At 51.1% G+C, this 22,278-nt stretch overlaps 1 protein-coding gene across 2 annotated transcripts in view; it reads left to right on the forward strand.

Annotated features, from left to right (window-relative positions):
- ASTN2 (astrotactin 2) overlaps window positions 1-22,278 on the forward strand; it is a 304,458-nt gene that overhangs the window by 273,215 nt on the left and 8,965 nt on the right. For both annotated transcript variants that reach the window (XM_005527196.3, XM_088065722.1), the window contains one exon: window positions 2,019-2,160. In XM_005527196.3, the coding sequence (XP_005527253.1) occupies window positions 2,019-2,160 (142 nt within the window). The remainder of the gene's footprint in view (window positions 1-2,018; window positions 2,161-22,278) is intronic.

The raw sequence follows: 22,278 nt of genomic DNA on the forward strand, positions 1-22,278 counted from the left end.
GTCTCAGCCCATCCCATCTCTTGTGCTCTCTGGCACAGATGTCCTGGCTGATACTCCTACCTGCGGACTGTCCAGTCCAAATCTCCCCTTGGCCTCACCCAGCTCTCACTGCAATCTCTGCCCAGCTATTTTCTTTCCTAGCCCTCATCAGCTGCTTAGAAGAAGGTGTGAGGTCCCACAGCATCCATCCATGGGATGATCTGTCCCCCCACGAAGCTTCTTCCTGGTCAGAAGGGAAGTTGCTCGAGGCTGGAAGAGCCTTAAAGCCTCTTGCTCTACTTCAACAACACATTCTGGTCCTCCTTATTTCTTGGTGATTTTTAAGTCACGGCAGAGTCTGTTCTCAATGACTCCTGGTGACAGGGAGTTCCCCAATCCAACCCAATGTCGTAGGAAAAGGGATGGAAATGAAGATTGGAAATGAGTAATAGGGGTTTGTTTGTTTGCTTAAAGCATAAACCCAGAGCTGAGGGACTCGTTGAAGGCTGGGCAGCGCTCGTGACTTCCAGGCAGGGATTTTCCTGCTGCCAACCCAAGCTGCCTGTTGAGTTATCTTGGGATTTGGGACAGACCTGAATCCAGGAGCTGGGTTGAGCTACAGAGACCGGTGACAGAGCTGCCTGAAAAAGTTTGGAAAGAACAAGTCATGCTGGGAGCATTAAAATGAATAATTAAGGCTTGGATTCCTTCAGGGAGGAAAAGAATTTATTGCTGCTCTTTTCTCTAGCCAAGGGGGACATTTGTTACTGAGTTGTGTATTTTGAGACAACACACAAATGTGGTTTAGGGGGCTGGGGGTGAGGTGATTTTTTTCTTCTACCTGGATAATTCAGCTTCACAGTGGGATGTTCTGGGCTGGTTATACCACTATTCCTTAGTGTCTGTATCAAGAACCTGGACTGGTGCTTCGTTTCAGTACTCCTCAGTCACTTTTGCCTTTAGAAAAACAAAGTGCTGAGAATTCTTCTCCTCCCTCTGCTGCAATGTCTTGACATTTCCACATGCACAAGGTACCTGGCACAGCAATCTGGGCCCAGCTTGGCTTACACCAGCATAACTATCACCTCCAGCAGCCCTTGCTCCAATCACTGGGAATAAGGCACAGCCTGGACAGCTGCTCTGTCTTATTTTCCTCCGTGGTACCTCAGGCTTTCAGTTACACCAGTGTGAAATGGGAATTAAATGCAATGAGCTCTAACCAATAGACAGGCTGCCCACTGCGAGGAGACAGGTTGCACAGCAGTGGACAGTCATGCCCAAAAACCTTAATAAATGGAGCATTTTCAGTTTCAGCTGGGTCATGATCTAAGTGTTTAATAGGCTTTATAAACCAGAAGACGAAAATAAAGGTTTTTCAGTATTTTTAATTAGTGTTTTTTTTCTTCGAGTGCTTATAAATAAATGTTCTTCAGCACAACTGAAGGAGCTCCAGTCAGAGCTTCAGGAGCTGGCAGAGTGCAGATGAAAGGGAATGCAAAGCTACTGGCAGTCATTGAATTAAAAAAAATAAACAAAAAAAAAAAAAAAATCACATTGAGAGCAATTCCACCCATCACTAAAAATGTCTTTTTCACTGTTTGTCCAACATAGCAGAAACACCTTTTGCTGTGGCAGGTAATTTTTTGGAAAGGCCATGCCCTTTTTGAGAGCTGGACATGCAGCAAGGGCAGGAGATCCCTGTTCCAGGCTTCCAGATCTTCTGTAGCCCACCTGTGGGTTGTGGTTCTGTCTGCAGTGTCTGCAGTGAGGCCACACATCCCCTCCGTGCTGTGATTGCAGCTGGCCAAGCAGAGACAGCCCTGGCCCCCATTCCTGCAAAGGGTCCCTGCTACAGCTGATGGCCCAGGTGTGTTTCCTACTGCCTTTAGGTGACATTCTCCAAACAGACTTGGGACATTCTGCAGCCACAGCCAGCTCGAGTTTGTTGATTGCGTGTTCCTACGGTGATTTTTAAGTGGTCAGCAGTAATTCTACACCTGTATTGATGTTCTGGTCTCGCTCCTCTCTTTGCTCTGCAGGAGAATCCTTGAGCTTTGCGGATGATTTGCTCTCTGGCCTCGCAACCTCCTGTGTGGCAGCGGGTCGGAGCCACGGAGATGTCCCTGAAACCAGCCTCTACTCAGTCATTTTCAAGTGCCTGGAACCAGATGGTCTGTACAAGTAAGGAGAGACATGGGGAGCTGCTGGGAGCAAGGAGGGAGCTCCAATGCTGTTTTTGAATTGTTATTGACCTCTTTGGTCAGCACAGTGTTACACCAGACACAGGGAAAATGGTCAGACTCTTCCTGTTACATGAAATGGAAATGGTGAAATGGAAAACCAGTGTCTGCCAGTACAGTGCTGGAGGCACTGGGAGTCAGTGGGATAGTCCAGGATAACACCTACTTTCAGTATTCTGGGTTTCCAGGTCCATGCCTGGTGGACAGGGCTGTCTCTCATGGATGAACTGAGCTGATGTGGTCAGATTGGAGCAAGTTGCCAAGTGCCTGGTGGGATGAAATAGATGTCAAAAGCGTGACAGGTGTTTATAAGTTGCTGTTTCTCTTAGCAGGACATACTTCAGATCATAGAGACACCAAATCCTTCTGTCCACCACCCACTTACTGTGAACACTTCACTCTTCTGAGATTCTTTTTGGGGGTTGAATTTTCTGTTTGAACCTTGTGGATTAGTTAGTTTCCAGAGCAAAGGGATAATGTCAAGATCTGAATTTTAACTTCTCCCTTAGTATCATTTGGACAGGGTCTGGGCTTTCCAACCTGGCTCATTAGCCAGGGCATCCTCTGTCTTGAAAGGGATGTCAGGAGTCAGATCAGTAAGAGAGGAAAAATAGAGCAAAGAGGCAAGGAGACAGAGGAGAGACAGAGTAAGCAAGAGAGAAACACCCAGGGCTTAATGTCAGAGCGACTGCAATAATTAAAACACATTTTGTAGTGAGTAATGAAACTTTTTATGGGACCACAAAAGCATTTAAAGTGAGAGCTGGCAAATAGTCTGTCAGCGAGAACTTTTTAAGACCTTGATTAATACTTTCCCTCCACCGCCTCCCAGTTAAGTATGTTGACAGCCTCCAAAGCCTTTATTGCACATCCCTGGAGCAGGGCTGTCTCCAGGAGTGGGCTCCAAGTGATACCTCTTGCCATTTAATGATATCAGACATTTTCTTGTTAAATATCTATAATGCATAAATATAATTATTTATATCTCTGGGAGCTGGGCTGCTCTGAAAAGCCAGGGAGAGGCTGGAGCAACCACAGAGCTTGCTAACAACCCAACGCCCATAAAACTGGTCCGTTGTGAGCTCTCAGCTCCCGCCTGCCAGGGGCACTGGGAGAGGGAAGAGCCACTGGTTTTGATGGAGGCTGCTGCCATGGTGAGCACATGGAGCTGGGAGCCAGCAGGTCTGGCTCTTGGGCAGCCTGGGCTGCCAAGTCATCTTCCCCATCTGCCAGGCAAGGGTAATTGCACTCACCCGTCGCTTTAGGGGCTCTGTGATCTAATTTCTGGTGTCTGCAAAGGGCTGGGAGAGCCTTGGGTGGAAGGCAGAGGGCTTTGTCCAGGGTTTTGTCATCCCTGGTCAAAGCCAGGCTTCTGCTTCCCTGCCCCAAGGCACATTGCCATGGAGGTGGTCAGCAGGGTTGGCAATGCCCTGTGTCCTGGGGCTGGCTCCTGCTCTGTGGGTGCCCCTGGGCAAGGGACAGAAGCTTTTGTGGGGAGCCATGGCTGCAGGCAGCCAGCAGGCAGCAGTGCCCCAGCACCAGGGAGCTCTGGAGCTTGTCCTGTGTGGTGACAGGCCCCAGGGTGATGCACAGTTCTGGCTCTGTCCCACAGCTAGTGCTCGGGTGGGCTTGGCTCTCCCCTCCTGGGGCGGTCCCCACAGCACACATGGACGGCCACATGTTTGTTTGGGCACCTCTGGGGCACAGACCCACATTCCTGGGCATCCAAAAAAATGACATGTGGGCACACCACAGCACCCCCTCCTCGCTGGCTGCTGCTGCCTGCTCCAGCATGGGCTGACAACCCCCTGCTCCATGCTGGCATGAGCTGCCGTGGGTCCTGTCTGCCCAACACACACACACACCTTCTCCAACCTGGGCCCTGCCCAGCATGTTTTCTGAGCATTCTCAGATACACAGGCACCCCCATGAAATATCCCTCTGCTCAGATGTCCACACGGTTGCAACACAGCGTGAGGAAAGCCAGAGCAGTGAAATGTGAGGCTAACGTTGTTCTGCGCCCGCACAGACAGAACAACAACACAAACACGGGCACGGGGTCATTTCTTAAATTGAATTTCTTCTGCTTGTTTCATTTGTTTCTGTGGAAAAATAGCTATCTATAATAGCTCTGGGCTGGGTATAATCCTGATTATAGCCACTTGCAGGGCCCTGTGCTGTTTTCTAGGCTGGAGGTAAGCACACGGTCTGTAATATCAGAGCTCTTCAAAAACAAATTATTTGCTTCTGTGGTAGTCTGAGGGTATCACATAACCTTAGCAAGGGGACTGGGAGATCGTGGAAGTCTCTTCTGCCCTGTAAATGTGTTAAACATTCTGTCCCTTTTCTTCTGTAGTACCTACAGCAATTACCCTCTGCTGTGGACCATTCATTTGGAGTACGACCAGCCTGAGATCAAAGCTGGGCTGGAGTATGAAAACAAACCCAAAAAATGTTCAACAAGCAAACAAATAAACAAAGCCTGATTAATTCCTTTGCTTTTGAGACTTCTGTAATTCCAAAACATAAATGAACAAAAGAACTAATTTCTTTGTCCTTTGCAGTCTCAGTCTGATGAAAATATGTTGCCTCTCAGCCCTTTTCTTCCCCTTGCCTTTAACACATTGGGGTTAAGATGCCAGTCCCTGCATAGAGGGTTTTCCAGGGAAATTAGATCATGTCAACAAAGACACATGCTCCAAAGGCTCGTGTACACGTGTGGACAGCCCTGCCAGTCTGCCACACACAGGTGCCCAGCCATGGAGACCCATGCTGCTTTCATGGAATGTACTCCCATGGGCCTACACAAGGATACTGAGGATGGTCCTTGAAGACTTTGGAGTTTTGTTGAGGTTCTTAAAAAGTAGAAATTTTATATTGTTATGAAATGGAGAAGAGATTGCTTCCCCGCCCGAGGTCAGCTCGACCAGAGCTGTCTGTCAAGCTTCCTCCCAGGTGGATCTGGAAGAGGATGAGGTGAGGAGGGCAGAGGGAGAGATGTTTGATGTGTTTATGAAGTGCTCACCTTACATGGAGCAGCCAGCCTGGACAGCAGCCAGTGCCACTCAGATGGATGGTTTGGGAGCCTTGGGAGCACCAGACTTTGACAGGCAGCTTGTGATGAACCAAAACCAAAACAACAGTGAGGAGAAAGGGCTCTTGATTGTCTCAGAGATCAAATTCAGCTTGGAGGACTGAGCATCCCACAAACCCATCCAATCTCTTCACTGAGGAGGCAGGAGCTTCCCCTGGGCACCCCACAGCCTCCCTGAGCCTTCAGCCCAGCTCATCCATCTCAGCTCTCACCCCGTTGCTCAGGGAGTGCCTGGGGATGCCTCATGGCTGAGCTGTACCTGCTTGGCTACCAGAAGGCAGCCTTGCCAGCCCAGCACACTCCCTTCAGGTTCCTGGGGAGACACCAAGTATCCCCCAGCCAAAGAGGGAAACTCTGGAAATGGAAATCAAAGCCCCCTCCAGCTCCTCAATGGAGCTGCAGTACAAACACACCAACCTCTTCCCCGCGCCACAGATACTATAATTATAGATTAGATTAAATCCCAATGTTTCACTTTATTTACATTCCTGACCTAGCCTATTCATTTCCAGTGTTTGTGCCAAGAATCAGCACAAAATTTACTGGAAATAATATGGAAGTCATCAGGATTCCTTCCAGAGCCTTTCCTTGGAGTGTGCTTATATGCCGTGAAGAAGTCTTGACTTTACATTCCCTTTGCTGGCTCAGATAGGGTTTCCCCAGGGTGATCATGAACCAGTCCAAAGGCTCTGGGAGAGCACGTTTCAGGGGTGTTGGAAAGGTGGAAACTTCTTCCTAGGGGTTGAAGATTCAGGGCTGCTGTTGGAGGGAAGGGGATTTAGTCAGAGTTCAGAATAACAACACAAGGCTCTCGTCTGCAGCCAGGACCCACCACCATGTCCTGCCCAGGCAGTGTCACTCTCTGTAGGGTCTGCAGGATCAGCTTGGGATAACATGGAACATCCCTTTTTTCAGTGAGCTCAAGGAAAAAGGCAGAGGTGTGGAGCAGGGAGAACCCATCAGAGCATGGAGAGGCAGCGGCTGCAATCCCACAGGCTGAATGTGCTGGAGGAGCTGGCCCGGAGCAAGGCTGATTAATGCAGAGTGACCTCTGCCGTGTGCAGAGCTGGGATAAAAAGTGGAATGGAAAAGCCTTGGTGCTCAAGAGTGTGTTAATGCTGGCAGCAGTCCCCTGCTCCTTATATGATGCTAATTGTTGCTGTTGGTCTTTGGTCAGGAAGACACGTGAATGAGCGCTGGAGCAATCGGAGACAGATCCCAAATAGCTCAGTGGCATGGGTTAAAACACATCTGTTATAGCCCTTGGCCGGGTCCCCTGTGTGCACAGGAGCTGTGCTGCTTCACTGAATCCACCTCTCCCATTCCACGCACTCTCCAGCTTCCCAAAGCCAAGCGGAGCATGGCTGTAGTTTCTCCTCAGGCATTCCTGGCTTGCGGAAGCTCAAACAAGGCGAGTCAGGAGCCGAACAAGTGTTTGCTAAATCCTAGGCCTGTAGTCCAAATGCAGGCTCATTCTTTCTCAGCATTTTGGGGTTGTGGCAGAGCCAGGCTGCCCAAATGCTGGCTCAGGTGTGTGGTTGTTTTTGCTGAAGTGAGTCCAGCACGGAACCCTCTGGGCTCACCTGGGCTGTGTGTGGCTCGCAGGGGGATTGGCCCCATGAAAGATGGTCTGCACAGGGAGGTCAGGGCTCAGCAGAAGGGTGTCATCTCTCTGCACTGATTTTTGGAGGTGGGTAGGGCTCCTGCTGAGGTTCCAGCATCAGGAGGATACATGTCTAAAAACCACAGAGACATTCATGGTTTTTTCATGGCCTGTCAAATCTGGGGGCTCTTCCCAACTTCACCACTTACTTTGCTGAGTGATTTAAGGACATAATTTTGTCTCACTTCCATTATCACCTGCTTACCTGTCCCTTTTAAAAACTCAGGTTTTAATCTCTCTCGTGCTGTCTTTGTGTCCAAGCTTGCCTGGATGGCTCTGACCACTTCCAGGTGCTGCTGCACTGTTGCTACCCTGACTATTTGCCATCACCCTTCTAAAAGTTGTGTTTGTACCTGAATCTTCCTTCTAATCTGTCTCTGCCACCAGCACTTAACCACCTGGGACAGATCTGGAGTCAGGAAATGCTTTTCTCTGACCTCAGTAGAACCTTCTTCTTTAGTATCTGCCAAGTTTATGGGTATCTCACACCTTTTTGCTGAAAGACCATGTTTTCCTTCCCAAATTCTCATATGAGCTTCTTCTCATACCTCATGCCACAGAGAGCAACAAAACAGCTTTTGCTGCCTTCCATGGTTGTCTCCTCTCTGCCCCTTTCTCAGGACAATCAGATTGAAACAACATTATTGGTTTTGTCCCTAAAAACTGCCAGCACCTACATCCCAAACCTGCCTGGGTCCAGACCCATTCACATTGTCCCTCTGGAGGTGGCTGGAGGAAGGCTGGCAGTGATGTAGTGAGGAAAAGGAAGGAGGAGAGGAGGCATGGAGGGTTTTTTTTTTGTAGGATATTGCAGCTGGGGGAGTGTGCCAATATAGGATTCTTCCTGGAAAATGGCAATGGGGTGGAGAAGAAGATTTTGGCCTCTTTGCCTGCTGGTAGACAAATGGATCATTACAATTCCACCTTTTTCCCATCAGCAATCCTGTATCACCAACCCCTTTTAGTCACAGACTTGGAGAGTGTTCTTATTCCTGACTGTGTAGAAACCTAATGCCGCTACACGTCCAAGTCTTATCTCATGGGCTAATGGGAGAGGGAGTGCAAGAGCTGTGATATAAATATCAACACGGGCGTTGCTGGCTTTGATTTGCTCTAAGCCAGCCAAACCTGCATTGTGCTACTGCCTTGGAGCAGTTTGTTTTGTTCATCAGGTCTCCATGGTGCACAGCACCCTTGTCCTGAAGGCTGGAAAGCTGAGGGCCATGTTGGTTTGATTCTTACAGCACGGTTTGAACACATTCCCCTTCCAGGACACAAGCAACAAAGGACACACCCTGCTTTTTTTTATCTTGTAGAGAAGAAGGGAGTGAGGAGAAGGGCCATGTTGGCCATGTCCTAGCAAAGGAAACTGGAAGGGAGAGGTGTGACATGCCTGTAGCTCATCAGTGATCTAGAGCTGAGCAGCTCGTTGCTCCTGGTCACCTCACACACACACACTTGCTTCCCTCACCAGGAATGAGATAAATTTGATTATACAGCAATATGGTTTCTGTTATGAGAAGGGGGAAAAAAAAATACCCTGGCTTTCACTAAAAACCCTTGGAGCCAAAGCTTATGTCATGATGTAAAAGTTTCTAAAAAAAAAAATGTCTGTGGGATGCTGGTTGTTCAAGGAGTGCTGGATGGAGGGGTCAGTGGGGTTCTGTTTTCACTGGATGAAGTTTGGTGTGGAGGCACTGCCCTGGCAGGATGGGTGTGAAGGGAGCTCAAAGCTGGGTCACAGGGTTGTGTTTGTCCAAACACCTGGGCAGTGAGCTGGGCTTGGGCACATCTTGCCACAGCTCTGAGCTCTCATACCCCTGGACCAGGGTCTGTTGCTTGTCTTCCATCTTTTCTCCTCTTGATTTCTACCAGGGAAGATTTCTGCAGCAGCAGCCTGAGCAAGGTCTGGAGTGTACAAGTTTTCTCCTTCCCTCCGAGCATCTCTCACTGCCCTGCAGTTACAGGAGTGGCCTCAGCTCCTAATCTCATTGCACAACCCCAAAGAGAGGGCCCTGCCACAGGGCTGGGATACTTTCATGTTTTCCTTCCCTCTGGTTTGCATCATTGCAACATCCCAGTCTTCCAGCCTTCCTGGGCAGGGTCTATGGGGATGTGCCCTGCACACAGGAGGCTTTGCACACCCCAGTTTCTCACATGGGGCAGAGGATGCTGGGGAGGGCTGGTTGGTCTCCAGGAGACCCACCCCAGATTGCTGAGGGAGCCTCTCAGACAAAGCAACTGAAACCAAAATACTCCTTTAGTGTTTTGACACATCACTGCTGATGTAAGGGGAAGGATTTCAAGCCATTTCAGCTGTCACAAACTGTACTCTTGGCCCTACATGGCTTTCTTTGCCCCTTGTGTCACTCCCCTCTGGGTTTGGGGTCTTTATTAGGTTGGTGGATGTCTTGTGGCATTGCATCCCCACAGGTGTTGTCCTCCTGAGGGCACAGAGGTGGGTGGATGAGGACCAGGGTGCATTTCTGTCCATGCTCTTTATAGCTTTGGACCTGGGGCTGGGGCATCTCGCTTTGCTGAGGTCTCACAGCAGGTACCTTATAGCCCCATAAACGCACCAATCACCCCATAACCCTCACTGCATAGCCCACAGGTAAAATCATGGCCAGATCCTGAAGTAAGCAGCCTCTGGGTGTGTGGGTGAATTTGGAGGTGTTTGGTGGAGCAGTGTGGGATCATGCAGCTGCTTAGACCCACACTGGCAGGTGAAGCAAGCTGATAAACTCTGGGCTTTCCACGTTGCTGCAGCTGAGAGCATGCAGGGAACAGGATGTCCCAAACACTGCTGAAGCCCAGCAAGGTGCTGCACCTGGAGTCCCCCATGGCAGTGCCCCTTGCACCTCCCTCCCCAGGCAGCAGCTTGCAGTGACCCCTCTGGCTTTTCCACTTCCTATCCAAACCCTCACTGCTCCAGCAGAGCCACCCCACAGCATGAAGCCCACCCCACAGAATGAAGCCCACGGTATGAAGCCCACCCCACAGCATGAAGCCCACCCCACAGAATGAAACCCACCCCACAGAATGAAGCCCATGGAATGAAGCCCACCCCACAGCATGAAGCCCACCCCACAGAATGAAACCCACCCCACAGAATGAAGCCCATGGAATGAAGCCCACCCCACAGCATTGAGGCCACCTACATCACCCCACACACAGCTCCTGAGCTCTTCCAGGCCACCTCCAGCTCTCTGCTCTGTCCCTGCCTTGTACCTGCTGCCCTGCCACAAGTGAAATTGTTTTCCAAGTGGAAACATGAGTTGAAGGATTAACTCCACAAGGGCCTTTCCGTGCAATGCACCGGGATTAAATATTTATGTTGGCAAAAAGCATGTAATGGGCAGCTCCAGATCAGAGATAATGAAATTGAGGTGTGTGGAGAAAGCAGGGGGAGGCAGGGGGCCTGCAGGAGCAGACGGGAGAGGGACCCTAGTGGATTGTAGTATGCGTGCCTGGGCGATTACTTTTGGTTTTATTAATACCCCACCTGTTTGTGGGGGGACCCCAGCCCCATCGCTGGGAGCTCTGCAGCGCACAGGGGAGTGCAGGAATCAGCCATTCCCATTCCTTGTGTGCACATCAGCGTCAGGCAGGAGGAATTGTCACCACAGTGGCTTTCACTTAGAGCCACCTGAAGTGAGGGGGGGGGCAGGCAGTGTCCTGGAGGAGGTGCCTGGGTGGGAGCAGGGGTGAGACACCCTCTCTGTGTCATCTGCAAGTGATGCACAATCCTAAATCATTAATGGCAGTGATACAGGATCCCTGGCTCTTCCAGACCACTGCAGTCAAGGTTATTTACCGGTGACTGTATCGTATCAGGCAGCAATGTGGTTTGGATTAGAGGGAGGGATCCTGATCAGGTCAGGAGAAGGCTCATGGCAGCAACCACAGCATGAGCAGGAAGGTCCATGAGAGACTCTGTGGTGGATGTTTGGGAGGAGCCCTGCCAGGATGGGCTGCAGGGGAGCACAAAGAGCGTGGCAAAGGAGAGGTGATGCGGGAGGGAAGACCCTCCTCTGCTGCAGGAGGAAAACAAGGGGTGCATGCAACGGCAAAAGCTGCTGCTCTTTCTCAGCTCATTATTTTTATGAGACAACATCTCCCTCTTTCCACCCAACAAGAAATATCGAGGAAGGCAGCACAAGGGGTGTGGGAGTCCCGCACGGGGCCGTGGGACCCCGGCCAGTCTCGGGGCCTCCAGGGAGGTATGAAACAAGGCATGAATGGAGTGTTGGGAGAGAATGGAAATCCACTGGCTCCCAGGCCGGCTCTCCTGCGGGGGGTCCCTTGCTCACGATGACAGCGCCGCCTCTCATAAACACGCATTTCCTCATCCCCATTTGTTTCTCTCTCTTGTGCAATCTCTTGTACCAGACGGGAATGGGAGTGAGTCCCACTGGTACGTGAATGTGTTACAAAAAACCTTCCCACCCTGCCACCAACGAAGTACTGAGAAAGTACAACAGGGTTTAGAAGGAAAAAAAATAAAGAGAAAGAAAAGAAAGATGGGGCATCTGGATGGATTTGCTACTGGCCATGACTTATTGTTCTGAGTGTAAACTCAAGGGCATGGCTGTGCTGGTAGTTTGCAGCATCAACCAGCACTCAGAAGCCCCACTGCACTCAGTGCTCTTCATCCCTCTGGGAAATTGATGCTCCTTCCCCAAATCATTTTCCTGGGTGGAAAACTTGTGACAAAAATAGAGGCAAAGTAACCCAACTGAGATCACATAGTGCTGAAATCAACAGATATCCCAGCTCCAGCCTGCCCAACACCATTCCTTGTGCTGGGTTGTCTCACTTGGGGTGTGTGAGCAGCGCTGCTGCTGCCAGTCCCTGGGCATGGACCAGGCTGCCCTTCCCAATCCACACTGCTGGGACAGAGCACAGCTGGGGTGAGGTGTGACACTGTGGTGTGGGGACAAGGGCAAGTCCCACCATCAAACACATCTCCTGGACTGGTGGTAGAGGTTAGACGGTCTCCTGGAGCTGGGCTGCTGGAGCAGGGATGGAGAATCAACTGTAGCTGCAGAGGAGGAAAAGCTGCAGGGAGTTGCAACTCTTCCCTGCAGAGCGAAAAACAAGGGAAGAAACCTGCAGGGAGTGATGCCTCTGGAGCAGCATTTGCAGGGGGGCCGGGCTGGCTCCACACCTATGGAAGCTCCCAAGTACAGTCACTGCAATGACAAGAGGCTCTCCCATGGCACAGGACCTGACTCCAGTCCTGGCTTCTGGGGTAGCAGGGCTCTGGCTCTTGGTTGGTTGGCTGTGTAGCCATCATTTCAATAAAGAAATGATTAAAAGAGGGTGGGGAGGGGGGAAAGAAAACCCCAAAACATCTGTTTTACTTCAAATCAGGGAAGATTCCTTTGCTTGCAAGGAATGTGTAAATCACGCCAGGCTGGGAGATGTGCATACCCTGCCTGAAAGCTCCTCTGCACTTCAAACGAATTCTAACATGCTTACTGGGATTTTGTTTTTATTATTTGTTTCAGGCCCTCTTCCCCCCCCATCCTGCCCTCCACCCTCCCTGTGTGCCTGCTGGAGTTTTGAGAATCTCCTGCCCACTGCCAGTTCCTTGCCCTGTGCCCCTGGATTTGGGGACTCTGGGGCACAGGGACAGTGAGCACTGCAGATGAGGCTGGCATCCTTCTGGCTGGCACACAGCATCCCTGCCTGCCACCATCTCCATGCCAACACTGAGGCCATTGCAGGGCCCCGTTGGCCTCCCTTGAGCTCCCAGAGCCCAGCTGGGGTTTGTCTTATTGAGATCCTGCCTGGGATGCTCAGAGGGTCCCCTCTCCTGTGTGCATTATTGCTGGGCTTTGTTTTGCACGGCTGCCTGTGGAAGGTGAAGCCAGGGCTGGCCAGCCGTGCTGGGGACAAACCAGCTCTTGATCTTGATCTCTGCAGTGGAGACAAATCTAGAGCTCTGCCCTCAGGGGTGCACAGCCACCTCCCTGTGGCAGCTGGCTAAGGTGGCTGTCCCTGGGGCCGAGGACAAGCTCTGCTCCCTGCGGTCAGCGCAGCCCTTGCCTTCCTTCTGAAAGCAGGGGGCCCTACTGCGGTGGCTTTTATAAGAACAGTCAGCCATCAACTCGCTTGCCGTGGACCACCCACTGCTCCTCAGATGACACTGCCTTTTGAAGTCACTACCAGCCCAGGCTGGATTTCAACCAGCAGTCCAGATGGAAGCCAAGCCCCCAGGAGAATGAGAACAAGCCCTACCAAGGGGATCTCCAGGGGTAGCAAGCTGTGGAGTGTCTGGTTCTTGTTTAGAGGGCCTATGAGGTTGGGAGGGGCAAAGATTTCCCAATTTGCCAGGGGTCACAACCTTCCTCTCGCCCATGTCCCCAGGGCCAGTGGTGGCCAAGCTCTGCAGAGTGTTGGTAGGTTGAGCAGCAGGGATGGTTAGCTGTGAACATTCCCATTGTGGAGCTCCCTGCAGGGGTCCAGGGCTTTGCTCCTCTCTCCTTTCTCCTTGGCACATCTGGAGGAAGAGTACTCATTCTCTCTCTCCTCTTGAATATTTATTCCCACTCTCCTGCTCATCCCCTGCAGCCACAGCCACCCGAGCACTGCTGTCTCTTCACGGAGGGGGATGGCAGCCATCCCACGAGTGGCCCAAGGAAGGTACTAAAGGCAGGTGTCACTCTTGGCATAACCCACCTGACACACAGGACTAATGCTGAGATGAGGCTGAAATCCACCCACCCACAGATCAGTACAAAGACAAACAAAACCTCCCCTGAAAGCAAAATTTACCCTCAAAGTGCCAGCCTCAGCAGAGCTGGGCCTGGGGGCTGTGGGGTGGCTGTGGCTGGGGGAACAGGGTTGGGGTGTCCCAAACCTATGGGGACAGCAGCAGGTATTGCACAGGAGGAAGAGGATGCAGGTACTGCCAGAGAATACCCTGAGGAGCTGGAGGGATTGATGTGCTCTGCAGTGCCCTGGTGAGGCTGTGGCAGGGCCTCAGGGACATGTGAGATGCAGAGCCTGAGGAAAGCCCTCCTTTGCTGCGCCAAGGACAGCTCCATCCATCACCAGCTCCCACTGATGCTCTGTAGCCCGAGCAGGACCAGCCCCTCAGCTGGCAGCCTTGGGCACCAACCGGAGCTGTGGCACAGTAGGAATTGTTCCAGCATCACAGGGAGTCAGAGGCAACTCATCTGACCTCTGTCCAAGGGCTTTGTTGGGCATCCCAGCAGAACAGGGACTCTGGCACTTCACAGACTGTAATGAGCTGCTGTTGCTTCACTGGAGACAAAAGCACCAGCCTTCAGTGGCTTATTATCACCTCCTTCTGGTTCTTCACTCCACCAAAGGATGTTACAATTCACATTCTGGCTAGCATGGGACCTTCTGTGGCCTTTCCAGGCAGTGGGGGGAGCACCTTGCCTCAAGCCCTGAGACAGACCAGGAAGATTGTGAATAGCTGGGCCAGTTCTTACTGCGTTGCCTTTAGAAGCACATCTGCAAATCTTCATCCTCACAGCCAGCAGGATGAAAGCAAGGACATGATGACTGCCAAGAAATACGGACCTCAAACACCCTCTATCCGTCCTCTCCAAAGCTGGTAATTCCATGGTGATCCTGCTTTTTCTGCCATCGTTCTGCCTTCACAGCTGGGAACCATCGCCATGGGACACTGTAGAGTTCTGCTGGGGCATCTCCAAGCTAATTAAATCCTCCTTGCTCCTCAGAGAGTGCCTAGGAGCTAAAGCCCCAGTGTTGCAACATCAGCTGTGTTAATGTTATCTTGTGTCAGGGTGGCTGTTTTGGGTGTGTTGTCCTGCTGCCACGCCAAGGAGCTGCTCTCTCATCCACATCCCATCTCCATCAGAAGCTCCAAGCTGCTCTCCAGAGAAGATTGCTCTGCTATTCCTTCTTCAGTGGGGTAAAGCTGCTCCTGAAAGGATGTACTCTGAGAGGGAGGGATGAGGGAGTCATTATCTGCTTCTTGCAACAGCTGGCAAGGATCGGGGGGACAAAGGAGGGGATCATAAAGCAGAGAAAAAGGCAAGGAGGGACAGTGGCACTGCTGGAGCTCTCAGCCCCAGGGTGGTGATGAAGAAACTCTGGGGATGCAGCAGCCAGGAGGCTGGCAGTGACCTTGCTGCACCTTCTGGATGAAGCCATGGCCTGTCTGGCATTTTCCTCTCTTTTCCAGTGAAATACTTTTTCACCTAAGGCAGTCTTGGCACTGCTGCTCACAAGGTGTCTGCTGGCAGAGGGGCTCCGGGGGAATCTTGGCCGTCCAACACAGCTATCATTCAGGAGCAGGGTTCCTGGGAACAGAAGGTGGCCTGTGTATCAAGGCCTTCTTTCACAGCCATGGCAGTAATGGGAATCACTGCTCTGGTGGGTTATTGACAGGGTTTTGAGGGAAAATTGAGATGCACGGTTGAGGCTGGGAAGGTGAATGCCCTGCCAGGCATTTCTTTGTCAGGGAGACAATAGATCCAGGCAGTAGCAAGGAGTGGTCAGGATTTTTAATTAATTAATTTGTTTCTTTCTTTTCCCCTCCACCCTTTGTTTGGATCTTGTTTAACAGAGATATGAAACAAAAGAAGGTTGAAGGTTGATGCTCAAAGGAGGGAGAGCTGAGAAAATCTGCATCATAGCTTGGCTCAGGTGCAGGGCAGATGCTGCTGAGGGATTGAGGGGACCAGCACCCAAGCCTGCCTACTCCAGGTTTTGGCTCTTTGTGGCCTCACAGCTCAGAGGGCAAGCCCAGGAGACCTGGGGCAGCACGGTGTGGGATGCTGTGACACCAAAGTGACACTGTCCCACATTCACTGGCACTGCCCTCCTCCCTGTGAGAAGTGCCATGCTCTCCAGTCACTGTTTATGAGCACGGCCATGGCATCTGCTGCAATTCAGGCAACCTTGCAGCATGGATAACCCTGAGTGACTTTCCCAGGGTTAACTCAAAGCAAAGATGGACCCCAGGCTGTGCAAGCCTGTCCGCAGCCCCACAGCAGCTCCACCTGCCCTCACTGTCTCAGAAATCGAGTCTCCTCTGCCCTTTTCCCAACGTCTCCCTGATCAAATAGCTTCTTACTGTGCAGAGCAGCCTGAGCCTTCCTCCTGTATTTGATGGGCACTGTTTTATCCACTTAACGGCGTCAGACACCTGAGGCATGTCCTGGCAGGTACATCTGACAACTGTGGTCTGGTTTTATTGGAGGGCATCTGTTGAAGGATAACGATTAGTCTTGCAGCATTTACTGTGCTGGAAAAAAAGAAGTGTGAATTGTGAGAACAGTTTACTGACAGCCCCAGGTATTGGTGTAATGGCAAGGCTTTGATACTCCAGTGTGGCACCAGTTGCTGCTGACCTGTTCCTGCATCACGCTGATGGGAGCAGGTCAGTTGTCACAGATGGTTAAAAGCAGCTCAGTAATAAAAGGTGCTTTTCTTGGTTGGTAGAAGAGTGAGGAGAGCTTTCTAAAACATGGGATTCTTTTCAAGATTGTATCATCCACTGTTTCCTTGCTGTGAAAAAGCAGAGCTGGAACCAAAGATAACGAGCAACAGAAGACACTTGTGGCAGTGCCAGCCCCAGGGAGATGGCACAAAGGTGACCACTGACCTGTAAAGCTTTGCCCAAATCCCAAGCCTCCAGCAGGGCCTTTGGCAGGGGTGCAGCATGGTCAGTCCCCTGCCAGGACACCAGCCCTCCCCTGGCACCATGGACATGGGGATGGCATGAGCAAGCCTGAAGCCAGGGCCCAACAAATAAACCAAGAAATCCTCTCCTTCCCAAAACCACCTCCTGCTAATTGTCTGCTCAGCATTTGCTGCAGAGACTGGGGGGTGTTGCTCTCATTTACCTCTCTGAATTTTCTCAAATCACAGAGTCATCACTAAGCTCAGCTGCATTCCTGTGGCTTGTGTGGACCGGCTGCTTTTTATTTAATTTGATTTCTTTTTAAATTCTAACAGTTTCTGAATTGGGAATGCTTGCACTAAACACACACACCCCTTTCCATGGCTGACCAGGCAGCTGCTGGCAGGCAAGCCCCACTCCTGCTCCGTGTTCCTCAATGGAAGTGGCTGGGAGGCTCTGCAGGGGATGTACAAGCCCACAGTGGGGAGAAGGAGTGGGTGGGTGGCTCCTGGATGAAACACCCACAGCTCTGTCCACCCCACAGCACCCCTGGGCTCCCACACTGCTCGAGAAGGGTCTTATAGGGAAACTCTGTGTGTAATTTATGGATGTTTTAGCTCCAGGAGATGCTGGGATGAAGGTCTAATGCTGCTCACCTGTGGGTATCAGGACAAGGAAACATGCTCCCCACCTCAAGCCTCCTGGCCTCCCTCTGGCGAGCCCCCCACCTTGGTGTCTGGGAGCTGAGGACACTCCCAGACTGCAGGAACGGGAGAGAACAGTTTGTTTGTGTCCCATGAGCACGAGGACGTGCACGGTGCGGGGTCTGATGGGTGTGCTCACACCCACGTGTGTTTGGGGGCACCGTCCTGGCAGCTCCGTTCTGCACATCCTGGCACAGCCCGAGCCCGGCCCCATCCCTCGTGCCCAATCTCCGTGCTGAGATCACCGGGCAGCAGGGAAGCGTGGAGTGCCAAGAGCTGCTCCACTGAGGGCTTTTAAAGGGAGGCCTCGGCATTGTTTTTCAGCTGGAACAGGAAGCGAGAAGGGCTGGCAAGGCAGGGTGTGATGTGTGATGTGTTTGTGTCAGCACGCTGGAGCAGCCTCGGCGGCGTGGGGCTGGGTGCGTGCGAGCCCCGCCAGCCTGGGCTGTGCAGGAGGCACGGACAAGCTGTGACCAACCGGGGAGTGATGGCAGGACGTGCATGTAACACCTCAGGCAAGTCAGGATTTGTGTTTTCAGGCTCGGCATGATGGGTGGTGGTGGCCACGCTGCCAGGAGAGGGAGAATCCATTGCGTTGTGCGTGGGACACCAGCCAGGGTCACCCGCGCCGAGCCGCTGAGTTAACAGCAAGAGTCTCGTGCACCAAGCCTGGCAGATCAGCCAAGCTCAAGCCAAGCCCCACTGGCAGGAGCATCTTGTGGTTGCACCACTTTGGAAAGCTTGAGGCCATGTTTTTGAGTGACACTGGGCTCTGGAGCAGCACCTCTGCCCTGTCCTTCATTCACACGAGCTCCTCTCAGAGCCTGGGTTGGCCACACAGCCATTGCTGCTGGATGCAGCCAGCTCCCAGTAGACACACGCTTAATTAGCGTGGGGCTTTGGCATCTGCTGAGTGCTAATTGAGCTCCTTATCAGAGCCTTTCTCTGCAGCCCAGGCAGCCCCTTGTGGTACAGCATCTCACGGAGCAGCTGCACCAGCCCAAAGGGCTCAGGAGGAGCAGACAAGGCACACCAGAAATGCCTGTGGTATCTCTGGAGGATATAAAGAAATCAGCAACAGAGCTAAGGAAGGTCAGACTCAGAAGTCCTTATCTCACTTCCCGCAAATAAGGATCATGAGTAAAGCACTCAAACGTCATGAGCATCATGAGAGGGAGTTAAAAAAACATGCTGTCTATAAATAAGTAACATGTTTTGAGCTTTCGTTCTCAGTCTTAAGAGCTTTGTGCCTTTATAAATTTGTATTTTGGGTTATTTTGTCTGCATTGAGAAAGGATAGAAACATTCTTTTCTGGGTTTTAAATCTCTTGAAATGCAATGGACAATCTCAACAGTTATTGGGTTCCAGGAAGCGAAGCATTAATATCCCCCTCTTGCTTTCTCTTCCTCCCACAAGAAGCATCTTGAGCCTAGTGATAAAACCCAGCCTTCAGCCAGCATTGTGTGGGGAATCTACAAGGAAGGTATTGACATTTCATGAGGCCAAATCTTGATTGGTTTCTATCTCTCCCTGAAAGTTCCTTCAGGTCCCGACAGGTTTGAATTTAGAGGTAAACACATAACCAGCTTTACTTTATAGGACTTTGTATGCTGTGATTTGCTGCAGAGGTGGCAGCATTTCCAGGCATGGAGCGCTGATCCCTGCCAAGAGCATATCTGTTTGGACATCTTTGAAACCTCTTCAGGTAAAATATATTCTGATATTTCTAGAAATACAAGTCTGGATGTAGGATCTTACTGAAGTCATGTGTGGAAAAGAGGATCAGCTGTGAGACAGTAGCGGGGAACCTGGAGCTTCTTTGGGAGAAGATGAGGAAGTGTCGTGAGGAAAGTTTATCACTAAACAAAACACCTCCAGGTTATAAAGGAGCTTTTTGCCAGATCGTAGCTACCATATGGCATTCCAGGTTGTCACAGTGACTGAAGGTCTGATACCTTCTAGTTTCTGGCTTTGACTTCAGCCCAGAGATCTCTGCCTTCGGCAAAGTGCTCAGAACCGCTCTTTGGCCTCATTTATTTACAAATTATCAGTGTTGGCCTATTCAAGTGCAGCTCTGGCCTCACCAGTGGGGAGGGTGCCTGGTTTGGTCCTTGGCCAAAAACGCTGTAATAGATTTAAGTGGGGCAGGAGGATCTCCATGGAGTGCTGCAAAATCCCACCTTGTCCTCAGCTTAGCTCCCTCCCTCAGAGAGATTGCTTCAATTTTCCCCTGATTTGTCTTGTGGATGCAGAATCATGGAATGGTTTGGGTTAGAAGGGACCTTAAAGCTCATCTCATTGAACCCTCTGCCATGGGCAGGGACACTTTGCACTATCCCAGGTTGTTCCAAGCCCTGTCCAACCTGGTCCTGAACACTTCTAGGCTTCAAGATGTGGAGTCCACAATCTCTTTTGGTAACCTCACCACCCTTATTGTAATGAATGTCTTCCTAATACCTCACCCAAACCTACCCTCCTTCACCTTAAAGTCACATCCCCATCCCTCCCACGCAGGGGTGGTCTCCCCTCTCACTGGCCACCTGTTGATGTCCCATTGGGTCCTAGGCTGCTCCTTGCCTGTGTCTGCTGAAGGTTTCCAGCAAGATGTGAATGCTGGGTTTGCACAGAGACACAGGTCTTTGCACTCCCTTCTCTTTACTCTCCATTTCCGGGAATAAAGGAACAAAACTAAACCTCAGCACTCTGCACAGTGCCATTAACTGGCCATAAAAGTGTTTTGATGCAGTGGCTGGGTGGTCAAGTGGTTTGAAAGCGAGATTGGAAACCATCATCTCCCGAGTTTCCAAACTGTTCATGTCACGGAGCCTCTCTGGGGCACGATGCTTCACCCCATATGTCTCTGTTTACTGTCGATAAAACAGAGCTATTAATGCTGCTGTGCTTCAGGGTGATCTTTTGGACTGTAATTAATGTTAAAACCTTCTGAGGTCACTGGCTGGAAGGAGCTGGAGAGGTGAAGAGGCTGTGTGCTGCTGGGCTGCCAGCTTCCACCACAGCTGGGGTGATCAGTGCTGAGTCCAAAACATCTCATTCACAAAGAATGGACATGAAATAGTTTCCTCTAAGGTTCTTGAAAGAGGACTGGCTTCAGGTGAGGTAAAGCAATTGGGTTTGTTCTCAAAAAATAATTTTTATCAAGATCAAAATCACTTTGATTCTGATGGTTTTATTCATTTACATTGGTTTTGGTTTTTTTTTTTCCTTACATCATCAAAAAGAAAGATGAAATGAGGGTTTGTTTTTTGACATGTATTTTTTAACCCAAAAACCAAGAGAGATGCTCTTGCTCTTGGCAGCTGAGTGACTTTGTTCCTGTGTGAGCTGGGCAGAGGGGAGAAGTGCAGTCAAAAGTCTCACACAGGTCTTCAGCATCACCCAAATGGGTGGGTGTGCTTCAACACCCAACCAATCCTCCTGACCCCACTGGCGATGGAATAGGTGAAATGGGCACTAATTGCTGAATGTTACAATTATGTTTTGATAAAAGTCTTCTGTTTTCCAAGGAAAGTGCTGTGGTGCTGATTGCCTCAGAGCTAATGGAGCCAGCCTGAGCCGCTGCAGGCAGAGCAGAGGTTACACATTAGCTCTGCTCACGCTTTTCCCAAAGCAAACACAGCAGCACAGCCGCTGTGGCTGGGCAGGTGACCCCGGGATGGGGATGGGGAGCAGCTCCCAGCAGTGTCCTGATGTTAAACCCTCTTGTTGTGCTTCTGCTGATGAGCAAGAAGAGCCCTGCAGTGGGTGGGCAGCAGGACTGTTGGGGTCCCTGCCCTGTTCTCCCTCTGCAGTTGCTCATCTCCTGGGGCTGGCGTCCCCCTGCCCAACTCTGGGTGCCCCTGTTGGTGCTGCTGAGGCACAAACCTTCCCTGCTCCCAGCAGAGGACTCCTCATTCCCTTGAACCTCCTGTCTGCTGAGGGGAGGGAAAGGACCGGTGACCCTTCAGGATGGGATGTAAAGCCCTGCAGTTGGACTCCTGCTTGGAATTCTGTGTTGTGCTATTGCTCTGCGTGTCCCTCAGGGAGAACAGCCTGTGTGTGGTACTTGTGAGGTGGCACAGTGTGGATATCCTTCTTGAGATGCTCCCACTCCGAGCAACGCTCCTGGTAAATTAAGGAAAATTATGCCATGCCAAAAGGATTAAAAAGCATCTCCTCAGGCGAGCTGAGCCAGTGTGTCCCCTGTGTGCCCCAGCTTTGTGAACATGGGACTTGTCCCTGCACACAAGTGAGTTCCTTGGCAGGCTGCTGGCATCCTTTCAGACAGCAAGTATTGTTAGGGAGCTAATGCTAATTGCTTAGAGGGAACATGTCCTGTGCTGGGAATTGCTACCGTGCAAATGTCAGTTCTTATCAGCCACATGTGGGATGTGCAGGGCCTGCAGGGAGGAGAGAGGGGCCTGGCAGTGCTCGTGTGTGGGGTGAGGAAGAGGGAGGCATTGCTTCTCTCACCCCCAAGGATGCTAAGGACTTAGGACCATTCCTTAAATAAACATAACTTAGGGTCTCAATCCCCTTTGAGCTTCAGCTGCTTTTATGATACTCCTTGCACTCCCTTGCCAGAGCTGGTCAGTTTTACCTTAGGCTAAGGAGGGGTGGTGTGTTATTTCTCAGGCTGGGTACCCCACCACCAGGCATCTCAGACCTCTGAGGGGTTCAAACCAGCCCCTGCACTTTGTCAAAGCCAGCTTGACTTGCCATTCCCAGCTCGGAGGGAACAAATATGAACTGATGCCCTTTGGGAGAGTGGACAGAAGATTGTCACCCCTGCTGTGAAGAAGCATTCTCATCTTGGAGCTTTGATGCTTTGAGCAGGACTCTGAGCTCAGCATCTCGGGACGTTCCATGCAGCCACAGCCTGTTTATTCAATGCTCCATCGGGCACAAAAGCCGTATTTTACTGTCAGATGCTCTCCATTAGCTTCAAGTGTGAAATTATCGTTCCCAC

Source organism: Pseudopodoces humilis, chromosome 22 (assembly GCF_049639895.1).
Source record: "Pseudopodoces humilis isolate 2021_Gansu_Grassland_sample_001 chromosome 22, ASM4963989v1, whole genome shotgun sequence".
Taxonomy (NCBI): Eukaryota; Metazoa; Chordata; class Aves; order Passeriformes; family Paridae; genus Pseudopodoces; species Pseudopodoces humilis.